The 27072-nt window shown below is 46.8% G+C and overlaps 3 protein-coding genes across 5 annotated transcripts; 2 read left to right on the forward strand and 1 right to left on the reverse strand.

Moving 5' to 3' along the window:
* The first annotated feature begins 1562 nt into the window (after window positions 1-1562).
* On the forward strand, window positions 1563-12619 carry LOC120306598 (threonine--tRNA ligase 1, cytoplasmic-like). Of its 3 annotated transcripts, none has more exons than XM_039340158.1 (19): window positions 1564-1987; window positions 2613-2705; window positions 3086-3267; window positions 3818-3941; window positions 4653-4774; window positions 5337-5454; window positions 5787-5851; window positions 6065-6143; window positions 6787-6933; window positions 7469-7567; window positions 8144-8310; window positions 8642-8804; window positions 8913-9050; window positions 9130-9207; window positions 9787-9887; window positions 10611-10781; window positions 10878-10950; window positions 11320-11434; window positions 12252-12619. In XM_039340158.1, exons 1-19 carry the CDS (start codon window positions 1772-1774, stop codon window positions 12398-12400), a joined length of 2400 nt encoding a protein of 799 aa, XP_039196092.1. In that variant the 5' UTR covers window positions 1564-1771; the 3' UTR covers window positions 12401-12619. The 3 variants fall into 3 exon arrangements, with proteins under 3 accessions (XP_039196094.1, XP_039196092.1, XP_039196093.1); XM_039340159.1 differs by having other exon boundaries at window positions 1565-1987; window positions 10677-10781; window positions 12252-12400; XM_039340160.1 differs by lacking the exon at window positions 10878-10950 and having other exon boundaries at window positions 1563-1987; window positions 10611-10817; window positions 12252-12390.
* Window positions 12620-13822: 1203 nt separating this feature from the next.
* Window positions 13823-17529, reverse strand: TM2D3 (TM2 domain containing 3). The gene is made up of 6 exons (XM_039340164.1): window positions 17383-17529; window positions 16138-16236; window positions 15396-15553; window positions 14796-14970; window positions 14429-14504; window positions 13823-14140 (listed from the first exon to the last, which is right to left on the reverse strand). Exons 1-6 carry the CDS (start codon window positions 17474-17476, stop codon window positions 13975-13977), a joined length of 768 nt encoding a protein of 255 aa, XP_039196098.1. The 5' UTR covers window positions 17477-17529; the 3' UTR covers window positions 13823-13974.
* Window positions 17530-17923: 394 nt separating this feature from the next.
* On the forward strand, window positions 17924-25940 carry ADAL (adenosine deaminase like). Its single transcript, XM_039340163.1, has 10 exons — window positions 17924-18251; window positions 19786-19916; window positions 20286-20346; window positions 20465-20552; window positions 20735-20816; window positions 21207-21333; window positions 21442-21522; window positions 21918-22056; window positions 22364-22464; window positions 23088-25940. The coding sequence occupies exons 1-10, from the start codon at window positions 18192-18194 to the stop codon at window positions 23319-23321; spliced, it is 1104 nt and encodes a 367-aa protein (XP_039196097.1). The 5' UTR covers window positions 17924-18191; the 3' UTR covers window positions 23322-25940.
* The last annotated feature ends 1132 nt before the right edge of the window (window positions 25941-27072 follow it).

Genomic DNA, 27072 nt, shown 5'->3' on the forward strand with positions numbered 1-27072 from the left:
TTTCCCTGCTTATTATTATCTTTCTTCCCTTTAATATGTCCCACTTTGAAAACACGCTTGCCTTGCAGAGGTGGCGAATCCTTAATCTTAGGAGAAAAGAAACACTGAAGGGATAAAAAGAAATTCTTGAGGCCTCTCCCACCTAGGGAGCCTTAGAAATCTGCCCCCTTGTAATTACAGTATCCTTATCCCTAGTGATTTATTAATTGTGGTTTAAGTTCTTGTATGTTGTCGCTTTGACGTAACTTTTGATTTTGTGGGGCCACCCAGACTCGGCTGCGGTTGGGTGGCATCAGAATGGGATGAGTAATAAATTTGAGGCTATGGTCACAAACCCTTCCTCTTTCCTTGTCTGCAGCCCACACAAATCTTCTCCAGCTGGGAATGCAAGAAAGGGTTGCCACCTTCCCTGCTACTTGGAAAGAAATAACAGAAGGAGGTCTTCTAGTCCAACCCGCTGTTCTGGCAGGAAACCCTATACCGTTTTGGACAAATGGCTGTCCAGTCTCTTCTTTAAAATGTCCAGTGTTGGAGCAACCACAACTTCTGGAGACAGGTTGTTCACTGGTTAATTTTCTAACTGTCAGGAAGTTTCTCCTTAGTTCTAGATTGCTTCTCTCCTTGATGAGTTTCCATCCATTGCTTCTTGTCCTGCCTTCAGGCGCTTTGGAGAACAGCTTGACTCCCCTCCTCTTTGTGGCAGCCCCTCAAATATTGGAACACTGCTATCCTTAATCCTTCTTTTCATTAAATTAGAGGTATCCAATTCCTGCAGCCGTTCTTCATGTTTTTAGCCTCCATTCCCCCTAGGACAGTGTTTCTCAACCTTGACAATTTTAAGGCATGTGGACTTCAATTCCCAGAATTCCACAGCCAGCATCGCTGGCTGTGGAATTCTGGGAGTTGAAGTCCACATGCCTTAAAATTGTCAAGGTTGAGAAACACTGCCCTAGGAGAAAGAGGAAAAATGGAAAGTGAAAAGATGGGGAAAGGAGGAAGGAAGGAGGGAGGGAAAAAGAGAGAGACGGAGAGACGTGGCAGACATGGGATGGGCAGATTCCCCCATATCTTCTCAGGTCCTGGTGGCCTCACTGGTGTCCACCCATGCTGAAGTTGTGGGTGCTCCATCACTGGAGGTTTTCAAGAAGAGACTGGACAGCCACTTGTCTGAAATAGCATTGGGTCTCCTGCTTGAGCAGGGGGCTGGACTAGAAGACCTCCAGGGTCCCTTCCGACTCGCTGATTCTGTTAATTCTTCTCGCCATCCGATGGCTTCATTCCTTTCCTCTTTGACAGGGGGAAAACCAGAGCAGGAGACAAAAAAAAATGTCTGCAGGGTCACCTGAGGCCCCCAAATTTCCCACAGGAATCCTACCCTGGCACGGTTTTTTCCTTCACATCTCTGGAAAAGGGGGGGGGGGGTCCAAGAAGTCAAGATGGCTGCCAGGGTCGCCCCTGCCTTCTGCTGAGGGAGGCCCAAGTAAAGGGGCGGGGCTCCAGGGACACGCCCCCCTCGTGGCCTTCGGAGGGCCCGCAGGGGTCCCGCCCACTTTTCCCGCTAAGCGATACATTATTGCGGTTCCTTCCTTCCTTCCTTCCTTTTTCTCTCTCTCTCTCGTTCCCTCTTTCTCTTTCCTTCCTTTTCTCTCTCTCCTTTTCTCCTTCCCTCTTTCTCCTTCCTTTTCTCTCTCTTTCTCTCCTTCTTTCCTTCCTGGGGGCGGCCAGCGTCTCAATCAGCCCGGCCGGGCCCTCCTCCTTCCCCGCCCGGGCGATGGCGGCGGCGGCGGCGGCGGCGGCGCGGCTGGCCCGGCAGGAGCGCGAGGTGCGGGGCTTGGCGGCCGAGGTGGTGCGGCTGAAGGAGGCCTCGGCCTGGGCGTCCCCCGAGCGGCCGGGCCCGGAGCTGCGGGCGCTGCGGGAGGAGAACGAGAAGCTGCGCTACCGTCTCCACCACCTCCGCCGCAGCCTCGCCGCCGAGCAGGGCCGCCAGGTGGGTGAGCCCATCACCCCCGGCCCCTGGGGAGGGGGAGCGGAGAGCGCAGCTCCCACCTTTCCCCGGGCTAGAGGGGGCACAGATTGCAGGTCCCATCGTCCCCAGCCTCTTGGTGGAATGGACGGTGCGTCTCCCACCACCCCCGGCCTAGAAAGAGACAGACTGCAGCTCCCATCATCCCCAGCCCCGAAGGGAAAGGAACGGCGCAGCTCACACCATTTCCCAGCCTAGAAGTGGACTGCAGTTCCCATCCTCCCCAGCCCCTTGGGAGAATGAACAACAGCTCTCCCACCATCTCCCGGCCTAGAGGGGGACACAGACTGCAGCTCCCATCATCCCCAGCCCCGAAGGGAAAGGAACGACGCAGCTCACACCATTTCCCAGCCTAGAAGTGGACTGCAGTTCCCATCCTCCCCAGCCCCTTGGGAGAATGAACAACAGCTCTCCCACCATCTCCCGGCCTAGAGGGGGACACAGACTGCACCTCCCATCATCCCCAGCCCCTCAGGGCAATGGGGACCACAGCTGCCATTGACCGCCTTCCCACCCTCCATTCCCACAAACTCCGAAATCCCTGCCTGTTAATTTCATTTTGCAAAGTAATGCCCTTCTCTTTAATCAGGACCTTCTGGAGACAAAGACTGAAGATGCCCTGAAAAAGCAGGAAAAGGAGCAGAAGACAGAGCCCCAAGCTGCAGAGGGGGGGCCAAAAGAGGTAGGTGGTCTTTCTGGGGGGGGGACTGTTTTTTGCTGGGTGGGTGGGCTCGAATTGATGAGCTTGAAGAAGCCTCAATCTAACATTTTCCGTGCTGGGACAGGTGAAGCACCTCTTTCTGGATGCTGGTTCAAAAAAAAAAAAAAAAGCAGCCAATCCCCTTCTTTTAAATGGCGCGGGGGGGTCTTTCAATAGCCCCCTAGTTTGTATGGTGGGAGTAGCCCAGCCCTCTCCAAGTTGGCGGCTGGTCCAGATTGTGCCAAGCTTCTTTGGAAGGACAAGTCCTTGGCATAATGGCACAAGTGTAACACAGGTGCTCCCTTCAGATTGTACCTGGCTGCAGGTAAACTCTGCCAGGTGCCCTTTCACTGTTCTTGCAGGATCCGACCTTCATCTGGAGCAGACTGGAGCTCTACAAAGAGCTGAAAAAAGAGAGCGATGCGCTTCTGCAGTCCAGAGCATCTGGACAGAGTCAGACAATCCAAATCACGCTGTCCGATGGGAAGGTGATGGGTGGACAGGCCTGGAAGACAACGCCATACCAGGTGGCTGTCGACCTCAGGTAAACTTTGACCGTGTTCGCAGATATTTCTGAGAAGGCAATCCAGGTTCCACTTTTATAGGTAAACCAGGATAGCTGTAATGATAAATCTCTTGAAATAAACGTGACAACTTCGGTCTTTTCTGCCTGTGATTTATAGCTGGCTAATAATTTTAGGAAGATGGTGAGCAGAGCAAGACCCACAGGTTAAAAAAAAAAAAGGACCACAAATGAATCTTGAACACCTTAAATATCACAGATGTATATCTGAAAAGGTAATTTGGAAGCAGCGTTTCTCAACCTTGAGCACTTGGAAGATGGGTGGATATCAACTCTGGGAGTTGGTATCCACCTCTCTTCAAGTGCCCAAGGTTGAGAAACACTGCAAGTGATGGGTGTGGTTATACATCTATATTTTAATACTTCTTGTTTTGTCCCTTTCTCTGTGACCGCAGAATTAAACATCCAGTGCAGTCCAAAAGAGATTACCTTGAGTCAAAGCTGGAGGGGACTGTTGGGTTATTTGAACTATGCAGCAGCAAAACCTTTGTCCTATGTTGACTGTCCGTAGCTGGGGAGTTGCTGACAGTGTCGTCATTGCCAGAGTGAACGGGGAATTGTGGGACCTTGACCGGCCGATGGAAGGAGATTCCACCTTGGAGCTGCTGACGTTTGAGAATGAAGATGCCCAGGCAGTAAGTCGATGTTTTCCCTTTTTCCCTGCAAAGCATTCTTGAAGGCAGAAGCTCTGATGGAAGAGGACAAACCATGTTGAAAAGGCTGCTCCATCTTGGCTATGCAAAACAGGCTAGTTTTCCCAATAGATATGAGGAACTTCCTAATCTAGATTAGATGCTGGTGATACAGGATTTGTGCTGATGACTCTGTTTAATTTTAGCAGCCCAAATAACAATCCCTCAACACTGGAAAACTTTAGATAACATAATATGTGAATTAACAAGACCTCTTCAGTTGCCCCACTAGGAAAAGAATCACAAAGTTAAAATAATTTGACATCAGAGGCAGGAATCAGTTTTATCTAACTTGGGTGGGTTTTATGGTTTACCTTAAAAGTAATAAACTAATATGGTATATGTTAGATAAATGGTAAATTTGTCTATGTAGAGTACCTATCTATTTATATTTATATATCTATATCTATCTATATCTCTATCTATCTATCTATCTATCTATCTATCTATCTATCTATCTATCTATAATATTTTATATCATTTTCTTCTGTGCATCTTGGATTAACATTAATGTTAATCCAATATTGTTAATTGTAGTTCAATAAAAACAACAGAAGCAACTGACTTCCCTGGCAGCTGTATTAATACCAACTCACCACCCCAATGTTGACTTTCATAACTGTGGGTCCAGATTGCTTTCTCTCTTTTTTCTAGGTTTATTGGCATTCCAGTGCCCACATTCTGGGTGAAGCCATGGAAAATTATTATGGGGGATGCTTATGTTATGGACCCCCTATTGAGAATGGCTTCTATTATGACATGCACATGGAAAACAGGTATGTTCTGCCAGCTAGAATTTATACGTGGCTTTTTCATCTACGGTGTCCAAAGTGCCTTGCAATAATCAAGGATTCTTCGGCTAAATTAAAAATAAGTCCTTGTAATGGTTACAGATAGTTCTCGATTTATGGCCATAATGGAGCCTGCCCATTCCAATCATAGGATATGATGATCAGAAAATAGGTCACCCATGTGACAGACCCAATTTTTATGACAGGCAGTGTTTGTGAAGGGAAATGCTGCAGTTGTAAACAAAATGCATTTGGGTGTTTTTGCTGAAAACCAGAAATAAATGCATGCTTTTTGAAAAAAAAAAGTCATAATAAAGGGCAGTCATGTGACTGCAGGATGCCGCAAAGTGTTGGGTTTTTTTAACAATGCCTTCGTACATAAATTACCTGCAATACCCAGAAATAATTTAAGAACTTTTTGGCAGTTAGGATGTCCTCACCTGGGGGAAAGGGATGTAGGACTCACCTGCTGTGTGTAGGCAAGCACAGTTTCGTTCTGCCGAGGGTGCAGCTGGCGCCACTGATTTAAAATTCTCCTCTCCTCCAGAGGGGTTTCCAGTACAGAGTTGCTCACTCTGGAGAACATTTGCAAAAGCATCATCAAGGAGAAACAGCCCTTTGAAAGGCTCGAAGTCCGAAAAGAAGATTTGCTGGAAATGTTTAAAGTAAGTGCTCCATTTCTGAAGTCGTGAAGTTCACAAAGGAGAGAGGACAAGGGCTGAGAAATCAGCTTCAGATTTTTCTGAGTTGTTTTGGAGCTTATAATATTGTAGTATAGTATTGTAAGCCGCCCGGAGCTAACCCTGCAGTAAGATGGGCAGCCAATACATTTGATAGATAACATGAATAAACCTCTAGTCCTTGGCCTTTTGGAATTCAGGGATGATGCAACGAGGTTCAGCCCAGTTGGAAAACCAGGATAGACAGCATCCCCCCCCCCTCCAAAGGCCAAGTCTCGGTATATTTATTTTGCCAACTTCTTTATGTTTCTGCATAGTATAACAAGTTTAAATGTCGGATCCTGAATGAGAAAATCCACACACCGACCACAACTGTATACAGGTAACCAGATGGATTTGATTTTGTGTGTTAAAATAATAGTCTCTCTTAACTAGACAGGAGGAGCTTGTAAAATAAATGTTGGTTAGGGTTAACAAATTATGATGTTGCTGTGGAGGTTTAGAGCTATTTCAGTACGATCATGTTTATTTGTGGTGGGCATCTAAGTGGCTAATAACTTGAACGTAATTAACTGTTCCACTGATCATCTAATAGGTGCGGTCCCTTGATTGATTTATGCAGAGGTCCCCATGTGAGACACACTGGAAAAATAAAAGCCTTAAAGATAATTAAGGTAAGGGGGATTTTTTTTCTTTTTGTAGAAACTGAACAGTTGGGATAAAATTCCAGACCCAATTCAATATATTGGTTTTAACCAATAGAGCAATTTTTCTCTACCTTGGCAACTTGAAGAGATGTGGACTTCAACTCCCAGAATTCCTCAGCCGGCTTCGGGAATAATATAAATATATAAATATGAACAGGGTGTATAAAGAACAAAGAGTATATATTGAGTTTTATGAAGAAACACCAGGCAGATTCTTTTGTTCCTGGGAAGGATTCAGACAAATGCGGCACTGGAATGCCAATAAACCTAGAAAAAAGAGAGAAAGCAATCTGGACCCACAGTTATGAAAGTCAACATTGGGGTGGTGAGTTGGTATTAATACAGCTGCCAGGGAAGTCAGTTGCTTCTGTTGTTTTTATTGAACTACAGTTAACAATATTGGATTAACATTAAAGTGTGGACTTTAATTCAGCTGGCTGGGGAATTCTGGGACTTGAAGTCCATACATCTTAAAGCCATTTGAGAAGCACTGATTCAGATGATCTGACAGCATAGTGGCGCATTTATCTCTCAAACTCTTAAATCATCACTTTCCCTCACTTTTTGGTGTGCTTTTGTTTTGTTTTGGGTCAATGTTTTGCATTATTAGAATTCGTCGACCTATTGGGAGGGGAAGTCCAACATGGAAACCTTGCAACGGATCTACGGAATCTCTTTCCCAGAGGCCAAAATGATGAAGGAGTGGGAAAAATTCCAGGAGGAAGCCAAAAAACGGGATCACAGGAAAATCGGCAAGGTGGGCTTGGACTTTGAGGGATAAACTCAAAGTGAAGCTTCTGATGGGGACTGAATAGCATCCAGATTTATGGTGGCCTTTGGGGAATGGCCTAGAGCAGTGTTTCCCAAACTTGACAATTTTAAGGCATGAGGACTTCAACTCCCAGAATTCCATAGCCAGCAACGCTGGCTGTGGAATTCTGGGAGTTGAAGTCCACATGCCTTAAAATTGTCAAGTTTGGGAAACATTGGCCTAGACGCCCGTCAGAAATCTGGGGCATAAGTTTGAAGCCTGTGCAAGAAAATTCAGGGGGCTATTGTGCATCCATTGTTGCATTTGAGAATTACACAACTTCACCCCAAGAAGGTTGACTGTGGTGCCTTTGGTGCTTTCTGAGCTGGGTTGTTTGCTTGCAGATGTTTCATGACCCAACTAGGTAACATCTTCAATTCTAGAAGGGGGTAGGGTTTGCAAGAAATCGTCAACCCTGAGCTGTAAATATTTCTTCTCTTGGTAAGGCTGACTCTTCTTTTAACTTTGGCTGACTGTACAGGAACAAGAACTCTTCTTTTTCCATGATCTGAGCCCTGGAAGTTGTTTCTTTCTTCCCCGAGGAGCTTTTATTTACAACACCCTCGTGGAATTCATCAAAGTAAGTGCATCTATAGAGCAGTGTTTCTCGGGAACGTTAAGACCTGTGGACATCAGCTCTCAGACTTCCTCATAATCTTACACTACTTACAAGAAGCTCAGTGTGTCTTTCTTGGTTTTTGGAGACTGACAATGATTATGTACAGAAATGAAGTATGTATAAATGAGACATCTCTTTTTTCTGATGAAGTATCTCTTGGTCTGAGATACTTGGTCTGCAAGCCTAGCATAAAACAGACGAACCTTTAAGGACCTCAGATCAAATGTGGTCAGCATGCGTGAAGGGTATATTTTGTCCATCACCTATTCACTACCTATAAAGGGAAGGAGTCTGGAGTCCCGGGAGGGGCTGTGTTCCAGAGGGCAAAGAGTCAACCAAGCTTGGAGTATCTGGTAGGCAGGAAGAAGGCGAAGATGGTCTCTCCCTAGCAGTTCACAGAGTATGCCTAATAGTTCTGCAGATAGTTGCTTTAGTCTGGCAAGAGTCTGTCTGTAGGAACAATAAAGAGACTCCTCGCCGATATCTCCATGTGTCGCACTTGGTTCTTGGGGCCTGACACCACCGTCTCTTGTACAGGAAGAGTATCAGCGGCGGAACTTCATGGAAGTCGTTTCGCCCAATATCTACAACAGTAAACTTTGGGAAACTTCTGGCCACTGGCAGCATTACAGCGAAAACATGTTCTCATTTGAGGCAGAAAAAGAAGTCTTTGTGCTGAAGCCCATGAACTGTCCTGGACATTGGTGAGGGTTCCTGTCTTTCTTCTCCCCAGCAGGTTAAGGAGTTAAGCCAGGGGTCTTCAAACTTGGCCCTTTTATGACTGGTGGACTTCAACTCTCAGAATTCCTCAGCCAGCGTGTCTGGCTGAGGAATTCTGGGAGTTGAAGTCCACCAGTCATAAAAGGGCCAAGTTTGAAGACCCCTGAGTTAAGCCCTTGGGGGTTCCTGGACCCAGGGGGGTTCCCACCACTGATGACATGTTGAAATCCCACAGGGAAACTGAGTCATGGGATCTGCATAACTTGAGATGAATGCTGTTGCTTGATCTAGCAAACTTCTCCCCATCTCTCCCAGCCTGATGTTTGCTCATCGTCCTCGGTCTTGGAGGGAGATGCCTCTGAGACTGGCTGATTTTGGGGTGCTTCACCGTAACGAACTTTCGGGGACCCTTGGTGGTCTGACGCGGGTCCGACGCTTCCAACAAGACGATGCCCACCTCTTCTGCACAATGGAGCAGGTAGGACACCTCAGCTGCAGTGCAGGGAAGGAAGGGAGATGGCCTTTAGGAAAATACTAGTTCCTTTCACCTTTGAAGTTCTTGCTGCTGGACCTCTTTACCTTTCAGATCGAGGAGGAGATGAAAGGATGCCTCCATTTCCTGCAATCTGTGTATGCCGTCTTCGGGTTCACCTTCCAGTTACATCTTTCCACCAGACCCAGCAACTTCCTAGGGGAGAAGAAGATCTGGGATCAGGCGGAGAAGGTGATCGTGGCAGGGTGTGGAGACAGGGGCAGAATACGGGTGGAATTTTAAACATGATTCTTCTCGTTTGCAACTTCAGCAACTTCAGAACAGCTTGGATGACTTTGGGGAACCTTGGAAACTCAATCCAGGTGATGGAGCGTTTTACGGGCCGAAGGTTAGTGAATGGCTCCGGGTTCTAACCGAAACCTTACCCGTGAATGCAAGCTCCATTCTGCCCAGGCAGTCCTCCATTTATGACTATAATTGGTACCAGAATTTCCATCGCTAAGCAATGTAGACAGTGAATTGCACCTAATTTTATGACCTTTTTGTTGACAGTTTGTCTGAAGCCTGCTGGGAAAGTCACAGATTTATTTATTATATTTGTTTACTTAGAGGATTTTTTTTTTCCCCAGTGGCTCTGGGCAGCTTACAAAAAAATGAAAACCCAATATGCAAACAGTCAAAATGACAACCATCAATCATTCAAACCCCTTGAAGGGCTCCAGCCCACTCTGGGGTCTCTGGGCCCCTTGGCCAAGCCAGGTCTTGGGGGCCTTGCGAATCGCGTGACCCTGAGATGCTGCAAGTCGTAAATGCATGCCTGTTGCCAAGTGCCCGAATTTTGATCGAGGGGATGCTGTGATGGTTGTAATTGTGAGGAGCAGCACGAGTCACTTTCTTTGTAGCTTTGAATGATTGTTAAAGTGAACGGTCAGAACTGAGGGGCTGCCTGTAAATGTGTCCTTTGCAGATTGACATTACAATCAAGGACGCTATCGGACGATACCACCAGTGTGCTACAATCCAGCTGGACTTCCAGCTACCCGTCCGGTTTAATCTGACTTATGCTGGGTAAGTGTCAACAATGCAAGAACTGAAGCCCTTCCTCTCAAGGAAGAGCTGAGGAATCGGAGGAGCTTTGGATGGATTTGTAGAAAAGGTCATGATCAACTTCAGAAAGAAACTAAAAGGCGAAAACAGGAACCAATGGAGAAAAGATGACGGAGCAAAGGTGGCAGCAACGAGGCGAGGTGGAATTAAACCAGTTCGCCTACAGAGTCCCTTGATCTGTACTTACTTAGGCAGTTCCTGACTATCCTTCAATCCAACTATGTTGCTACAAGGATTAGAGAACCTTTATATTTGATATTTGAGCATCCCTGGTGCTCTCTGAGCTTGGTTGTTTTCTTGCAGACCCAAAGGTGTTTTTTCACGAGGCAACTGGATTTTCTTGTTTTTTCTTTGAAGACGTCTTGCTTCTTATCCAAGAAGCCTCTTCAATTCTGAAGGTAAACCAAGAAAGTCCAGTTGCCTCTTGAAAAAGCAGCTTTAGGATGACCATGACCTGGACGACTGAGAATGTCTGTAGACATTTCATTACCCAACGAGTAACGTCATCAGTGCCAGCTGTAAAACTGGAGGAAGGAACTTTGCATTGGGCAAAGAAGGAGGAGGGATAGGAGCAGTAGAAGCTTCAGTCCTTAGATAGACATTTGATGACAACCACCTTCAAAGCGCTCTAAGCGGCAGGGAATGGCCGGAATCTCAGCCTTATTGGGCCGTGTTGCATGACAGATCGAACCCAGATGAAAAGGGCAGCAAGAACGAAGTCGGAACGTGTTCGTTTGTCTCGCTTTTCAGAAAAGATGGCAATGACAAGACGAGGCCCGTGATCATCCACCGAGCAATTCTGGGCTCCGTGGAGCGGATGATGGCTATCCTGGCAGAAAACTACAGTGGAAAATGGTGGGCAGCTGATCTTGGAAGGAGAAAAGGCTTCTTGTAGGTTGTCACAGCGATGTTTAAAAATGGTTAACCTCGGCTGTTCCTTTTCTCGTCCAGGCCTTTTTGGCTCTCCCCTCAGCAAGTCATGGTGGTTCCCGTTGGCCCCACCTGCGAAGAATATGCCCGCCAGGTAAGGGCGGAGATGTCCATAGAAAGGAAGAGCAGGGAAGTGAGAACTTGTGGGTTTGTAGTTGGTCACAATGAAAAAAATGCCCCATCTTGATGCTTCGAAATGTAGTTGTGGACATTTCAGTTGTGGGTACTGCAACATGGGAGATTTTTAAGAAGAGATTGGGCAACCTCCTGTGTGAAATAGTATAGGGTTTCCTACCTGAGCAGGGCTGACTAGAGAATCTCCAAGGTCCTTTCCAACTCCGTTGTCCTGTTAAGATGCCTGAGTTGCTTTCTTAATCTCTATTTTACACACTTGTTCTGCTAAAAATAACAGTATTTCTACACACTTGTTCTGCTAAAAATAAAAGTATTTCTTCATGTTTAGGTCTGCAATGCAGCTTCTGAAGCTGGACTTATGGCTGCTGTTGATTTGGATCAGAGCTCCACGTTGAATAAGAAAATAAGAAATGCACAGCTGGCTCAGTATAATTTCATTTTTGGTATCTATGCTATCCGCTTTTAACATTAACCCGACTCTCCCTTTGTTCAAGAGTGGAAGCTCCTTCAGCCTTGGGCCACGTTCTGCCTCTGCTGGCTGGAAGGGGTAGAATTCTTTGCTCATTTGAGGGCCAAGAATAACCTTAGGGTTTCCTGCCTGAGCAGGGGGTTGGACTAGAAGACCTCCAAGGTCCCTTCCAACTCTTTATTATTGTTATTATGATTGGATTAGGAAGAGTTATGTGAGTAAATCTTACCCCCACTATACAAGAGCCTCCTTGTCAAATTAGAGAGAAAGAAATGCCATTAATATTTCTTGCAACCAGTTATGCCATAACTTAAGTTACGCTGGTTGTTAAAGCAAACCATCACACGAGCGACCCAATTTTACGACTTTTTTTGTGGTGGTACCAAAGCAAACAACGGTTATTAAGCAACCCCCCCTTTTTTTAAATACATAAACGCTGGTTTCCAACAAAAGAAATACCGTAAATTGTGGTCATGCAACTACAGGCCACTACAAATGGCCACAAATTCAGGCTGGTTGCCTGGTGACCAAACTGGATCACAAATCCAGGTCGTATCTTTCTTGAAGTCTGTAATTTTGGTCACTAAGTGACCAGTCGTAAGTCAAGGTCTGTGTGTAAATGAGAACTCTAGATTTGTACGACTTAAAAATTAAAGGACAATTCTTTGACATAACTCTGACAGGGCGATCTTTTAAATGCTACTCAGTGATATCCGGGTTTCTTAAAACAGCCCTCCCTAAAAATTAACCCTCCTGTGAGATGTCGTCACACTAACCTTGTTTCCTTGCAGTGGTTGGAGAGAAGGAGAAAGCAGGCGGTGCCGTGAACGTGCGGACCCGGGACAACAAGATTCACGGAGAAGTTTTGGTTTCTTCCGCCCTTGAGAAACTACAGAGGTTGAAAGCCTCCCGTACTTTACACGCAGAGGAAGAATTCTAGTTGTCGCCAACAAAGGACGAAGAAAACTGGCCACCTCCTGATTGTGGTATACTTGGAGCTAAGTTTCATTCAGTTGATTGAGCCTTGTACTTTCTGGAAACCCAGAAAGGTGGGAGTGCAGCCTTGGATGACTTGCCCTTGTCTGGCGTTGCAACATTTCTAGTCACTGAAAGTTGGTGGATGGCAGTTTTCTTGAAATACAGTGAAAAGTTGAAACCACTTTTAGATTCTTTTGGTTGTTTGCATGCATGTTTTTTTTTTTTTTTAAAGGAAAACAGAGTTCCAAAGAAAATGGCTTGAGCCTCACATAGCAGGGATCTCCCAACTTGGCTAAGATTTCTGGACTTCAATGCCCAGCTTGGCTGGCTGGGGAATTCTGGGAGTTGAAGTCCACAAGTCTTAAAAGTGGCCAGATTTGGAAACCCTTGTCCTAGTACAGTGGTTCTCAACCTGTGGGTCAGGACCCCATTTGGGGTTGAACGACCATTTCACGGGAGTTCCCAAAAAGGCTGTCCACCATTTTTTTCCCCTTTTCTTTGGCCATGCCCCTGGCACCCGGTGATGTATAAGTGGTTGGGGGTCACCACAACATGGGGAACTGTATTATGGGGTCGCGGCATTAGAAAGGTTGAGAACCACTGTCCTAGTAGCATAAGAGTTTCCCTGTGCTATGGATATTTATTTATGTGTGATTGCTGCTATTGATTGGTGGGGGAGCAGAATATCCTCCCTTCCCATGAACAGAAGTATTTAAGACTCTGAGCTGCCTTTTTTATAGGCAACTTTTAAAATGTTAGTTTATCTCATGGTATGTGATACGCAGATTTAAGGTCACAGAAAGAAAGGCAGATCTCCTGGTTTCTGAAGAAACCAGGAGATTGTGAGTTCTAGTCCTGCCAAAGGCATGGAGCCAAGTGGGTGACTTAGGGCTGGTCACTTTCAGCCCTAGGAAGGAAGTAAAGGCAAACCACTTGCATCTTCCTGCATTGGTTATGTCACTGGAGAGTATCTAAGAAAGCTGCAGAAAACTCTCCAAAGCTGGAGCTTTTAAAGTGAGGGATGGCATAAGGAGTGTGCTTTGCTTCTTGGGCTGAATAAAACTAGAACATTCATCTTGGTACCGTCTCGATCTGCTTCTTTCTTTCTGAAGTTACAATTTGTCGTACTGCACATTCACACCACATTATCAGCAAAGCCTCCATTATAGGCTCTGTTTTGGCACTCTGTCACTATATGCTGGATGGTTTGTAATAATAACTTTAAATAGCCAGCTCCATCCTTAACGTTTGTAGAGATGATTATGAAATAACACCAATGCTTTGTGCTAACCTAAATTTGTTAGATGTAGCAAGGAAATAGCACTGTTTTTTTTCCCATAAAAAAAATAAAGGATCTCCAAAACAGAAAGAAATCTACACCAGCCAAGCATCCACAACTCATTTATTTTACCTTAAAAATAAAGGCAGGCCAAGTACAGATACTGTACATTAAACAGATGTGCAAGCGATTCCAGATAGATCATTCAAGTCCGATCTGTGAATTTCTCAGGGTGATCCACCTGATTGTTTCGATGGTTAGATGTAGAGCGAACCGTCTGTGGGGCCCACGTACCCAACTCCAATCAGGAGCACATCTATCAGGGTCCAGATCCCCAGACCGCCAAAACTGAAGAGTTTGCCAAGCCCCTCCCGCCACTGTCCCAGGTAGAACCGGTCTGCACCAAAGCCACCGAGCGTGATGCTGAAAGACAACACAAGAATGGGTTAGAAACTGCCCGGGCTATTGAGCTTTGCAACAAAGAGAATAAATGTATCGCAAAAAACAAGGACTGCAAACACTGATTGTATTGCTCTGTAATACAATGCAATGAAAGAAATAATCCTGCCAGTTTGGCGAATTAAAAATTGTGAGACATTTTGCTTACTCAACACGTAGATTACCATTTCTTTCCAGCAGCCTGAATTTTAAAGATTTTTGTTTTAAAGCACTATCCAAATATTATCCAGAGGTTGGTCCTTCTTTTCCTACCTTAAGGCCAAGGCTGTTGACCATTTGTAGCCTCCAGTCCAGTTGCAATAGAGCATCTTGGGAAAAGTACGGTTTCCTTTAAAAAGACAGATGTACAAATCTTTAAAGAGTGATTGCAAAGATTTGTGCAGCCAGTGCAGAAAAGAAAACAAGGCGCAGCCTGATCATTGTTATCACATGCAAATTTGTCACTGCAATAAGAGCGATACCGTATGCCCAGTATTTGGGGCACAGAGAAAGCATCAGTTGCAGCTTTTCAAAACGTAAGTTCATTATTTCTTTCAGAATACGAAGATTTACAAGGCAGCTTCCAGGTCCTGCAGGAAAAGAGGGCAGGTTAGCCAAGCTTGTAAGTTGTCCGGCTTACCTAGACAATGGATGTGGTCTTTCACAGTGCAATTGGCCATGTAGCGTTGTCGTGGGCACGAGACTGTCTTGCAGTTGTTCGGATTGGAGCAAAGGTAGCTTGAGGGTGGCAGCTGCCAGCAAAATTGGCAAGTCATGTTAATCAAGAAAGTCTTCTGAGGATTGTTATTTTGATCCTGCAAAGGAAGCAGTGAAAGTCATCCTCCTGAGGGTAATTCAGAGCTAAGATCGGTGCTTCTCAACCTCATCAAGTTTAAGAGGTTTGGACTTCAACTCCCAGAATTACCCAGCCGGCATGGCTGGCTAGGGAATTCTGGACACTGAAGTCCCCATTTCTTTAAAGTTCCCACGGTTGAAAAATTTAGATTAAAAGTAATCATATGTTTTTGCTCAGTCGATGTTTCATCTCTGTAGCTGATCAACCACACAGTTCAGTCCTAATAGAAATCAAGGCTGTTTAACAAAACCATTTAAATCATTGTGATGTTTTTGCTAGTTGAGAGTTCTGTAATTGCATCGATTAATTATTTATTTCTATTCGAAGTAAACACCATGTTCATGTCAGAAGAAAGAAAGAAAGGGTTTTTTTTTTTTTACTTACAACACAATGGACCTGGGGTTTGACTTCACATTCAAACGCAACTGGCTTGCCATAGATACAAGAATAGTTTGTTCTACAGGTCACACATTCCGGAGGTAGTCGGCTACAAATCCCATTACTGGGACATTGGGTCACATAAGTTGGAACCGAGGTGCCCTCTGGAGAAATAAAATCCAGTTGTTAAAAAAAGGCTTCAGTACCTTCCATAAAATAACATGTATGAAACTTTTTTAGAATACTTGGAACTCCATTACCATTTCCTAATGAATATGTATTTATTGCTCTTATTTTAGCAGAATACTTCTCAATTCTACAAGTAGCCACTCATACGACTACTCCCTCCAAGGGAGACGGGTGGTTAAGAAATATGAAATATAAATAGTTAGATAATAGTTAGATAACGCAGCCGTGAATGCGTTTTTCTTAGAGGACAATAACTTGCCTAGGAAAAAAAACCCGGACAAGTTCTGCTTCCCTGCAATTAAGCTTAACCGAATTTTAGACATTTTTACAATGCTGTGACTCCCCCCCCCCCCCAGGAAATGATAGATGCCTTTCATCTGGACAACACAAGTGACCGAGAAAAGCTGACCATGACTTTCAAAATTAAAACTAGCAGATTGGATTAAGCTGATCCTCATGAACTGTGTAGTACCCATGGAGGTTAAAAAAGTGTTGCTGGAATGTTTCAGAAAGCAGGACCGTTCCAAAAGCAAGCAACGGGATTTTAAACATGACGTACCTGCTGGCACTTTGGATGCTGGAATGTGGGTGCTCGAAGGGACCCCGGCAATCTTTGAGAGCGAAGCCTGTGGATGAGAATGCTCCAAGCTCAGCGACCCTGGAAAAGCAGAGAGAAGAAATGATATACCTGGATACTAAGCACACATGATGATGATAATAATAATAATAATAAAGTTGGAAGGGACCTTGGGGGTCATCTAGTCCACCCCCTGCTCAGGGAGGAAACCCTATACCATTTCAGACACTTTGTATCTCCCACTTAGAATGGGAGATACAAGTTGAAATCCATTGGGGCCCTGAGAGAAGGTAGTCCTTGATTGATGAGTACCACTAAGGCCGAAATTTCTGTCGTTAAGTGGGATGGTTGCTAAGTGAGCTTTGGCCTATTTTGCAATCTTTCTTGCCACAGTTGTTAAGCGAATCACTGCAGCAGTCAGGTTAGTCACATGGCTGTTAAGTGAATCTGGCTTCCCCACGGACTCTGCTTGCCAGAAGGTCCCAAAAGCGGATCCCGTGACCCCTGGGACACTGCGACCGTCATAAATACGAGTCAGCTGCCAAGCGTCCACGCGACTACAGAGAGGCTGCAAAGGTCCGTTGTGTGAAAAACAGCCACAAGTCATTTTTTTTCAGTGCTGTTGTAGCTTCCGACGGTCACTAAATGAACTGTTGTAAGGTGAGGACTGCCTGCCCAGGTTTATAACTTGATGACTTCTCTGCTGCTACAGAACCCCTCCTAAACCCCGGCACTAGCATGCTGCTGTCCTTGCTGCTGTGTTTTTATTTATTTTTTCTTTCCCACCATGCTTGCAACCCATTCTGTCTCCCCCACCCCGATGGGGAAGGCGACCCCTCCTTCGCTGGTCTCCTCGAACCCAGAGCCCTGTTCCAAAACTGAGGCCCCCTAGGCTGGGGAGGAAGCCCACCCCTCTCTCCAGAGAAGACCCCTGGGGGGGGGGCTCCAACAGTTCTCCCAGGGCTGAAGCCCACCTACTCAATTGAAGGCAGCTCCAGAAGATCGGGCAAGGCTTCCTTGAGCACGTGCAGAATGCAACCCTCACCCCACCCCACCCCACCCTTGCACACTCCTGTTAGGAGCCCCTCCCCCGCACCCCGGGGGCCCTCAACCCTCTCCCATAAGCGGCCCATTCGCCCCCCCCCGAGGCTGCACAGATTAGCCTAATCAATTAACGGGTCTTTTTATTAAGGCGGGGGAAAGCTTCGCCCCCTCCCCGTTCCTCACCCCGGCCGGAGAGGACGTAGAGCTGCGAGAGGAAAACGGCTACGCAGCAGAGCCTCTTCAGCGCCCGCACCGCAGCCAGCCCCACCGCCGCCATCTTGCCCTCATCCGGGGACTGCGCCTGGCTCCGCCCCCTCCTCTCCCCCGGAAACGGGCCAGAAGGAGGCGGAGCACCGGCAAGTAGCGGCTCTGCGCCTGCGCCGGAGAGAGAGAGCGAGAGCGAGAGAAAGAAGGAGTTCGGACGGTTGGGCGTTCCTTTCTGGACCTCAGTGACCGTTCCGTCGCCCCCGCGAGGGCCGGAGGCGCATCGACGCCCTTGTGTGTTTTGGCAGAAGTCGAACGCGCGGGTCTGAACGGCGGCGGCGGCGGCGGTGCAACAAGCCAACTTGGCCAGTTCAACCTTGTTTGGGAGCTTTGCACCTTGTGCAAAAGGAGCTTGTTTGCATACGGCTCAGTGACTCCCGAAAAGGGAGTTAGAGGGATTCCCCAAGTAGGCGAGGGTCGTGTGAACCCGGCAGCCTTAACACCCAGCCTTGCCCAGTTGCCCGCCGAGGCTCCCTTGCTTGGGGGGGGGACGCCCCCTGCAAGCCTTCCCTTCCCCCTCCAGCGGCATTGCACGGCGAGTCCCATCCTCCCCAGCCGGCGGGGAACGATGGGAGTTGCAATCCAAGCTAGCCGCAGAGAGGGACTCTGCTGGGGAGGATAGGAGGCGGATCCCTCCCGGGGCGGCTGCTGCAGAACCGGCGGCCGCGCTCCGCCCGCGAGAGGCGGGCAGTGTCTCCGTCCCGCCCCGGGAGCAGCAGCTGCGGGCGATGGCGGAGGCGGCTGCAACCGGGCGGGCGCCCGGCTTCTTCCAGCGGCTGCCCAAAGTGGTGAGAGCCGGCCGGGCGAGGCTCCTGCTCGGCTGCCGCTCCGGAGCTGAAGTTGCGCCCGGCGCTTCGCAGCCCTCGGGACCCCGCACGACCCTCCAGGGCTCTCCCGCGGGTGGCGGGTCGGGGGGTATCCGGGGAAGGAACTGGGGGAGAACTCATGCGAGGCTCCCTTGCCCGGGCTGGTCTGGTCTGCTAAGCCTGGAGCTCCTGGCGGTGTGCGGGGAACCCAGTGGCCATCGGGAGGGTCCTGTGGTTGCGAAAGTGTGTGAAGGGTTAAGAGCCTCGCAGGTCCTAAGCCAACCTTTTAACCTCGGTGCCCAAGAAGACACTGAAACCAGCATGATCGTTGCAGCTGTTTGCAGCTGTTTTGCTAGCACAATGTATTCAAGCTTGGCCACCGTAGGATGGATGGACTTAAGCTGGCTGAGGGAATTATGGGTCCATGTTAAGGTGTGATGACTGGGGAATTATGGGAACTGAAATCCACCGGTCTTACAGTGGCCACGATTGGAAAGCCCTATGCTAAAACAGCGTTTCTCAACCGTGGCAGCTTTAAGATGTATGGCTGGGAGATTCTGGGAGCTGCAGTCCATCCATCCTAAAGATGCCAAGGGCGAGAAGCCCTGTGCTAGAAAATTCACTGGGATTTTTCATCAATTCTTCTGAGTCTTTCAGGATGTAGAGGCTGTTATGTGCTCCGGGCCACTTTCCTTCGTGACCAGAGGCAAGCTCGCCTGACCAATAACCAGCCAAGACACAGTGAAGGCTTTTTGTTTCGTTTATTGCAATAAGCGGGGAAAGAAGCTATCAAAGCTTGGTTCTCTCCAAAGTTTTAACCCAAAATATCTCCTTCTTTATTCATCCCTATCACCGGCCGCTACATCCCTCCTCTTTCCCCATTGGCTGGGATACTATGAGGTTACACTCTTTCCGACCGCCTATACACATTTCCTGATAACATATTAAATCGTATTCACATATACAATAAGAAAAATTAGACATTTAAATGGTTACTTTAAACTCAGTAGATATTTATGTCCCCATTTTAAACAATAAGTTCTTTTCCTGCTTTTCAATTCAGTGTGCCTCTCTTCTTATCTTATTTGGCTTAGTTTCCTATTTTCCCATTCAACCTGTCCTTCCTGGCTAGCCATTTCCTTTTAAAAACTATATATATTTTTATGGCTTCTCTTCTTCCTTTCTCAGACCCAACTATTTTTGCCTACATATTTCCTTTATATCCTTTCTTTGTTAACCTTTCCTCTTTCCCACCATAGCTTCTATACTCAGTATATTTCCACTGCAGCAAATTCAATTTTAAATTTCTCTTTCAATATTAAATTTTGAAGATCTTTCATTTACTTCTATCAAGACTCACTCTTTTGCTCCCGTTCTGGGCATCCGAGTAGAATTAAATTCCAAGGGAGGCACTTTTTAAGGAAAAGCTCAGCCAAGGGAGGGGGGACTTGACGAGGACAAACTCTCTTCCCAAGAGGCTTCCAGCGAGACAAATCCCTTGCTTTTTCCGATTTAGGAGCTTCACGCACACTTAAACGGCTCCATCAGCGATGCCACCATGAAGAAGCTGATGGCGCAGAAACCCGACCTTGGGATTCAAAAGGAAATGGTCGTGATTGACAAGGGGACGAAAAGGACTCTGGAAGAGTAAGTCCAGCTTCAGTAAATGCAGCTTGGAAAACATACAGATAGTCCTCAATTTATGACCACATTTGGGATCAGAATTTCCATCGCTAAGCAAGGCTGGTTGTTAAGTCAGTCGCGCCCATCTTTATGCCCTTTTTTGCCACAGTTGTAAAGTGAATCAGTCATTAAGCGAATCAAACAGTCATTAAGCGAATCGCTTCCTCTACTGACTCTGCTTCCTTGTGGGGGGGGGCCCGGCTGGGCCGGTCACAAAAAGTGATCACATGACGCTGGGATGCCACAACCATTGTAAATAGAGGTTGGCTGATGTATTTACAATTTCCCAGCTTGGTTCTTATTAACACCATAATTACACGCTTGTCCATGTAGATGTTTCCAGATGTTCCAGTTCATACACCAGATGACCAGCAGACCTGAAGATATATTAATGGTAAGTTATGGTAAGCTGCCAAGGTGTGAAACCAATGGGATGTGACTGAATGGAGACCACTCTGGTGTGGTACCCTTCTTAGAATCCATCCCTGGCATTTTTTTAAAAAAATTTTTAGGTAACCAAAGATGTTATTCGGGAATTTGCTGCAGATGGAGTCAAATACCTCGAATTAAGGAGCACTCCTAGAGAGGAGAAAAGCACAGGTAATGTTTGTCTAGGCTTCTCCAAGTCTCCAAATGTCATCTCAGCAAAGTTGGGCTGGTTTTGAAGGACCCCCTCTCAGGTGGTAGCCCAATTCTACCTCAAAACAAGCTGGCCAAGAAAAGGTCTTGAATGCATCTCTCGTTTGCACCTGGAAATAATTTCTGTTCCCCTTCATTTGCAGGGATGACCAAACGAACATACTTGGAAGCTGTCCTTGAGGGCATCAAGCAATGTAAGGAAGAGGGATTGGATATCGATGTAAGGTAAGTTAGATCCTTAGGAGGCCAGATTCATAGTGAAAAATTGCTTGTTTGGGGCGTGGATTGAAGCCAGGATGTGTGTTTTCAGTGACTATGGCTTACCACATGATGCTAAGTCTACCAGTTTATAGCAGCAAATTCCCAGCAGAGACTGGACGGATCCCAAGTGAGATATTTCTCTTATTTCTTTTCCAGCAGGAAAATCCTTACACTGCTTTTTGTCTTGGCTTGCTTAAACCCCATTTAACTATTCACCCTCTCTCCAAAATGCATTCAAAAGCCTTAGCTCTCTGCAATATTCAGAAATCAATTCAACTTTTAAGTTTCAACTTCCCCACTTCCTTGGTGCTATTCCTGGCTTCCCAAGTTCTCAGGGGCTCTTATACATTCCAGATTTCTCGTATCAGTGGACAGAAGCAAGGGGGCAGCTGCTGCCAAGGAAACGGTGAAGTTGGCAGAAGATTTTTTGCTCTCCACCGATGGCCTGGTCCTCGGTCTGGACTTCAGTGGGAACCCAAAAGTAAGCTTTCTCGAAAAGCAGCGGCTGAAGCTATTGGCATTTTTTTTTGATGGGTCTCTCAGATAATTATTTTAGGGGACTCACTTGATGTCCTTTTCTATCTTGAAGGCAGGACGTGGCCAGGACTTCTTGGAGCCACTTCTAGGAGCCAAGAAAGCTGGTTTGAAGCTGACGTTGCATCTTTCAGAGGTAACGCTTGGATGCTGGCTAAGCGCTCTTCTGGGTTTGTGGTGAGAAGGTTAATTAAATGGGTTTGAGCACCGATCAGCCTTGATTGGTCTCCCCGAGGAAGCTCTGCCCTTGATAGGATCACATCTGTGCTTGGAGAGAGGTCACCAGGGCATCTTCTACTTGGTGATGGACTCGATTGAGAAGTAGGAGATCTCGAAGAAGGCAGGAGTAAATCACACAGTGCCTAGCACTGATGATGCTACCTAGCTGGGTCATGAAACGTCTGCAAGACAACAAGCTCAGAGAGCATCAAGAACCCCATAGTCGTCGTCCTCCTCCTCTTCCTCCTCCCCCCCCTCTAATGATGTTACCTAGTTGGATCGTGAAACCCCACCAAACATCTTTATTTCCAGATTCCAAAGCAGGAGGACGAATCTCGGCTGCTTCTGGGTCTTTTCCCGGACCGAATTGGGCACGGGACATTTCTTCAAACATCAGAATTGGCCACACAGGACCTGGTGGAGCTCGTGAGGCGAAACAGGACACCTCTAGGCAAGGAAGGACTTGGGACAAGATGGGTGATGGGTCGGCCGGGGATGATGGAACTGCAACCCACCATTTCTGCTGGGTAGACTGATCTTTTGTGCTAAGAAAAGCACTATTAGGAATCAGTGGTTGCTTTAGGTAAGTGGATCCTTTGAGCTAGAAATAATGGCAAACTGGCTGGGGAATTCTGGGAGTTGAAGTCCACCCATCTGAAAGTTGGCTACAGTTGAGAAGCACTGGACTAAATTGATTTTTTACCTCACCATTTTTTTTGCAGGTTGGCTTCATACTATTCCTTTTTTGCCCCCCCTAGAACTCTGTCTGACGTCCAACCTGAAAGCCGAGACCGTGCCCTCCAAGGCTGAACACCATTTCGGATTCTGGTATCGCCTGGGTCATCCTGTGGTCCTTTGTGTAAGGGGCTTTGGATTCTCCAGGGAAGAAAGCGGGATCCCCTTTTCAAAAAATGCTACAGGCCCTACATGGCTGTCTAAACCCACTCAGTCCTAAAAAAATAAATAGAAGTTTGCTTGAGGGCTCCTGGGTGATCCCTGAGCTGGGTTGTTTTCTGGCAGACGTTTCATTACCCAAACTAGGCAACATCATCAGGGCTAGTGATGACTAATGCTGACTAGCACTGGTGATGTTACCTATTTTGGGTCAGGAAAGGTCTGTAGGAAAACCACCAATCTTCAGAGAGCACCAAGGACACCATAGTCCTCCTCCTTCATTCTTTAAACCCCTCTCCCTTCTAGCGCTGATGATGTTACCCAGTTGGGTAATGAAACGTCAACAAGAAAAGCACCAAGCTCAGAGACATCAAGGACCCCACAGTCCCCCCTCCTCCTCCTCTACACAAACCCCACTCCCTTCTAGCACTGATGATGCTCCCTAGTAGGGTCATGAAACGTCTGCAAGGAAACCACCCAGCTCAGAGGGCCCCAAGGAGCCCTCATTCCAACCCTGAGCTGCAAAGAGTCTCCTTTGCTGCACCCCAAAGGAGCGTCTCACTTCTCGTGGCCTTGTTTCCTTCCTAGACGGATGATAAGGGCGTTTTTGCCACCGAGTTGTCTCGGGAGTACCAGATGGTGGCCGAGACCTTCCAGTTGTCTGACGAGCAAACCTGGGCGCTCTCCTCCCACGCCATTGACCACATCTTTGCGTCCAGCCAGACCAAGATGAAGCTGAAGGAGCAGTGGCGGGCGCTGAAGCCAGCCCTGCTGGAGGAACTTTGCCGAGAAGCCCAGGACGCCGGTGGGAGGGTTTGTTGAGGGCTTGTCGGATGAGTTTTCGGTTGGGTTTGTCAGTTGGATAGACACAGGTGGTCCTCAACTTAACAACCCTTCATTTAGTGACCGTTCCAAGTTAACAACGGCCCTGGGAAAAGTACAAGTAGTCCTCAAGTTAAACGACCATTGTGCCCAAAATCTGTGTGGCTAAGTGAGGTGTGTGCTGAGTTTTGCCCCGTTTTACAACCTTTCTGGCCAGTTGTTAAGTGAATCTGGCTTCCCTCCATTGACTTTGCTTGTCAGAAGATTGCCAAAGCGGATCGCATGCCCTGAGGACACGGCGACCGTCATAAATATGAGCCAGTTGCCAAACATCCAAATTTTGATCACGTGACGGGTTGGGGAATGCTGCAACGGTCGTAAGTGTGAAAAAAGGTCGCAGGTCACTTTTTTCAGTACCGTTGTAACTTTGAACAGTTCTAAGTCGAGGACGATCTGTACTTAAGACCGTTCCTCACACTTACGACCGTCACAGCATTCCCCACGGTCATATGATCCAAATTTGGGTGCTTGGCCCAAATATCACCTTGGTTTCCTCTCTTATTCTCCGGGGCAAAGAAGACCGGTTGAAGAAGGCTCATGGCTGTCTTAAACCTTAAGACGGGGCGGGTCTCAGTGGAAGCCTCTCTTTCCAGGGCACTAAGACAGACCACAATCTCCCTAAAATGAGATTTTAACACGCACACGCACACACCGCCAGGAAGCTTGATCCACTTCCATGCTTTATATCTGAGCAGCAACTGGATTCCGAAGGAAAGCTGGACAGACGGATCCTTAACGGTCCCCAATTCTGAATGTCCCCCCCCAGACTTTTGCCTCCCCCCCCAGCCAATTCCCCTGCCTCGCCCCCTCCAATGTTTCCTAAGAGAAAAGCTGGAATCCGTTTCTCCCAGCCAGCTGTTCTAACCTGGGAAGTGGCAAATTTAATAAAGTCTCAAAAGGTTACAGGTGATTCCGGGGATTTTCCCGTCTGTCTTTTTCTTTTTTCCTTCCTTCCTTCCTTCCTTCCTTCCTTCCTTCCTTCCTTCCTTCCTTCCTTCCTTCCTTCCTTCCTTCCTTCTTCGCTTTTTAGGAAGTCCAGAGCCAGAGACGGTCACACACTGCAAAGGGCAGAGAAAATTACATAGCAGGTGAGGGCCGGGATGCTAGAGTAGGTGGAATGTAGAGGTAGTCCTCATGACCATAATAATTGGGACCGGAACTGCTGCTGCTAAGCAATGTGATCAAGTGAGTCATTATATGAACCATGCCCAATTTTATGAGCTTTTTTCGCCACTGTCCTTAAATGAATCATATGGTCATTAAATGAAATTGGCCTCCCCCGTTGATTTTGCTTGTCTCAGCCACCTGGGAAGGTGGCAGAGGGTGATCACGTGAGCTGGGCTGCTACAATTCTTGCCATCAAATTGCAATCATGGGATGGATGCTGGGATGGTCGTAAGTGTGAGGACCAGTCCCTTTTTTAGCCCCGTTGTAATTTTGAACAGTGACTAAATGAACCATCGTAAGCTGAGGACTTCTTGTATCCCCAAATGCCGGGATTCCTACAAAATAAGACCTGGTTTCCTAACAGCAACGAGGAAATATGATGATTATCATATTTATGACTCTGAACGGTTCGTGATAAGGCTGCTCTGCTGATTTTCCTCTTCCCCAATGATATTTTTGGGGGAAGGAGGTGTAACAAAAATGTGTCCAATTGGGTAGGTAGGCAATATGTAGATTCATCCAAAGCTGAAGCTAAACTAGATCTGCCTTTCTGGATGCCTAACCATGGTTCAGTTAACCCTGGGTATATTTTGCAAGCCATCTTTGAGCAGGGTGGTCAGCCTAATCCTAAACATTGGCAGAAACAGGAAAAGCAAGGCATAAATTTATCAGTTAATAAAAATATGAAAGATGAGAAAACAGCTGGGCTTATACCTGGTCCATAGCCATAAAATGAACTCAGGTTGGGTTCACACCGCAAGTGAAGCTAGCTATGGTGGTTTAGAGTAGGGATCCCCAAGATTGGCAACTTTAAGACTTGTGAACTTTAGGAATTCTGGGAGTTGAAGCCCACAAGTGGCTGGCTGAGGAATTCTGGGAGTTGAAGTCCACAAGTCTTAAAGGTGCCAAGTTTGGAGACTTGGAGCTTAGATCTTAGCCATGACTGGGCTCTTTTCATCAAGCTGCGATGAAGCCAAGGTTTATCAGAAGGTGCGTTTCCACCCATGAGTGATGAAGGACCTGCCTGAAGGACCCACAACATACAGAAGGCAGAGAGGAAGAAGAGCTATCACTGACCAAATGGTTTCCCGGCCGCTCTCCAAGGCTTGATGTAGTTGACAACGTTGACGTAATTAATCCACTTTTGTTCCCAAGCAGGGCCAGGTCCTGAAAGGGAGAATCCAAAACTTCTACGGATCCACGTGGGGAACATACTGCTAGTCCTCACTTTACGACCATAATGGATCCTGCACATTACAACCTCCCATCATGGTTTTACCTGTCTCCTGAGTCTTATCAAGGATCATTGCTCCCCGTTGTTTAATTGCTTCTCTCATGTAACCGTAGTTGTCTACAATCTCAAGGAGAAGAAAATAAATTAAACTCCCTTGTCTTGGGCGAGAGCTGGTTTTTTTTTTTAGAAGTAGTTGTTTAAATAAGAGAAACAGGAACCAAGGTGAACATTTTGGATGTTTCCTCATTTCAATAGTCCTGTTGGAAAGAGGACAGCCCAAGCTTTGGAGGTTCTTCAAAGATCGTTCTACTTCTGTTTGAATCCACCCATCATGGAGAGGGGTGGGGCAAGTATTTCCTTTAGCAATGCTGGGTCCATGTCTGGATCCTCCATACCACAATTAGGCCAAAGAAAATTATGCAGTAGAGCTGGAGAGCCAGTAGTAGTTACACTGGCGCAACATTTGGACTGTTGAAGGCCATTCTATGTCCAACCTTCTGCTTGAGGCAGAACCCTTGGACCTAGAGCATCCTAGAAAGATGGCCTTCCAACCTCTCCAGACACAGCCTTGTTCTTCAACTCAACCATGTTTGTCTTCTAATGCAATGTTTCTCAACCTTGGCCTCTTGAAGATGTGTGGACAACAACGCATCTTGAAGTCATGGCTGGCTGGAGAATTCTGGCAGTTGACGTCCACGCATCTTCAAGTGGCCTCAAGCTTGAGAAACACTGATCTAATATTTAGCCCAATATGGTTGAAGTTTCTCAGTGTTGTGTAGTCATCTAGACTTGGAACAGTCTTCTCCAATCTGGTGTGGAACTCCATTTCCGATCACTCTCAACCAAGTTGACTGGGAATCCTGGGAATTGAAGTGCAAGGGTTGAGGAAGACTGCTTAGCTGCTTCCACAGGTCCAAGATATTAACACCCAAGGAGAGGGCAGACTTACAGGACTGGGAATAAAGAGATACGGAGGTCTATCAGAGGTGTAGTCTGGAGCAATTGCGTAAGGAGGGAGAAGTGGTCTGCAAGACACAAAACAATGACAAAGCCCCAAAGGTCCATGTGATGTTAAATTCCCACTCTTTTCTAGCAAAATCAGGACATACAGACTGTCCCACCAATCCAGAATCTAACAAGAAATACAAATCCTGATTCAACTCAGCCCACACAAAGATTGAATGCACCAAGGCACGGAACCTGGTTACTAAATCAACCTATTTCCTGCATTCCTACAACAGGTGGAAACATCAGCAAACCCAACGGATTCGCAGGACATGTGCAGGGGGT

Source organism: Crotalus tigris, unplaced genomic scaffold, assembly GCF_016545835.1.
Source record: "Crotalus tigris isolate CLP2741 ecotype Arizona unplaced genomic scaffold, ASM1654583v1 scf7180000017741.1442986301:2390832, whole genome shotgun sequence".
Lineage (NCBI taxonomy): Eukaryota > Metazoa > Chordata > Lepidosauria > Squamata > Viperidae > Crotalus > Crotalus tigris.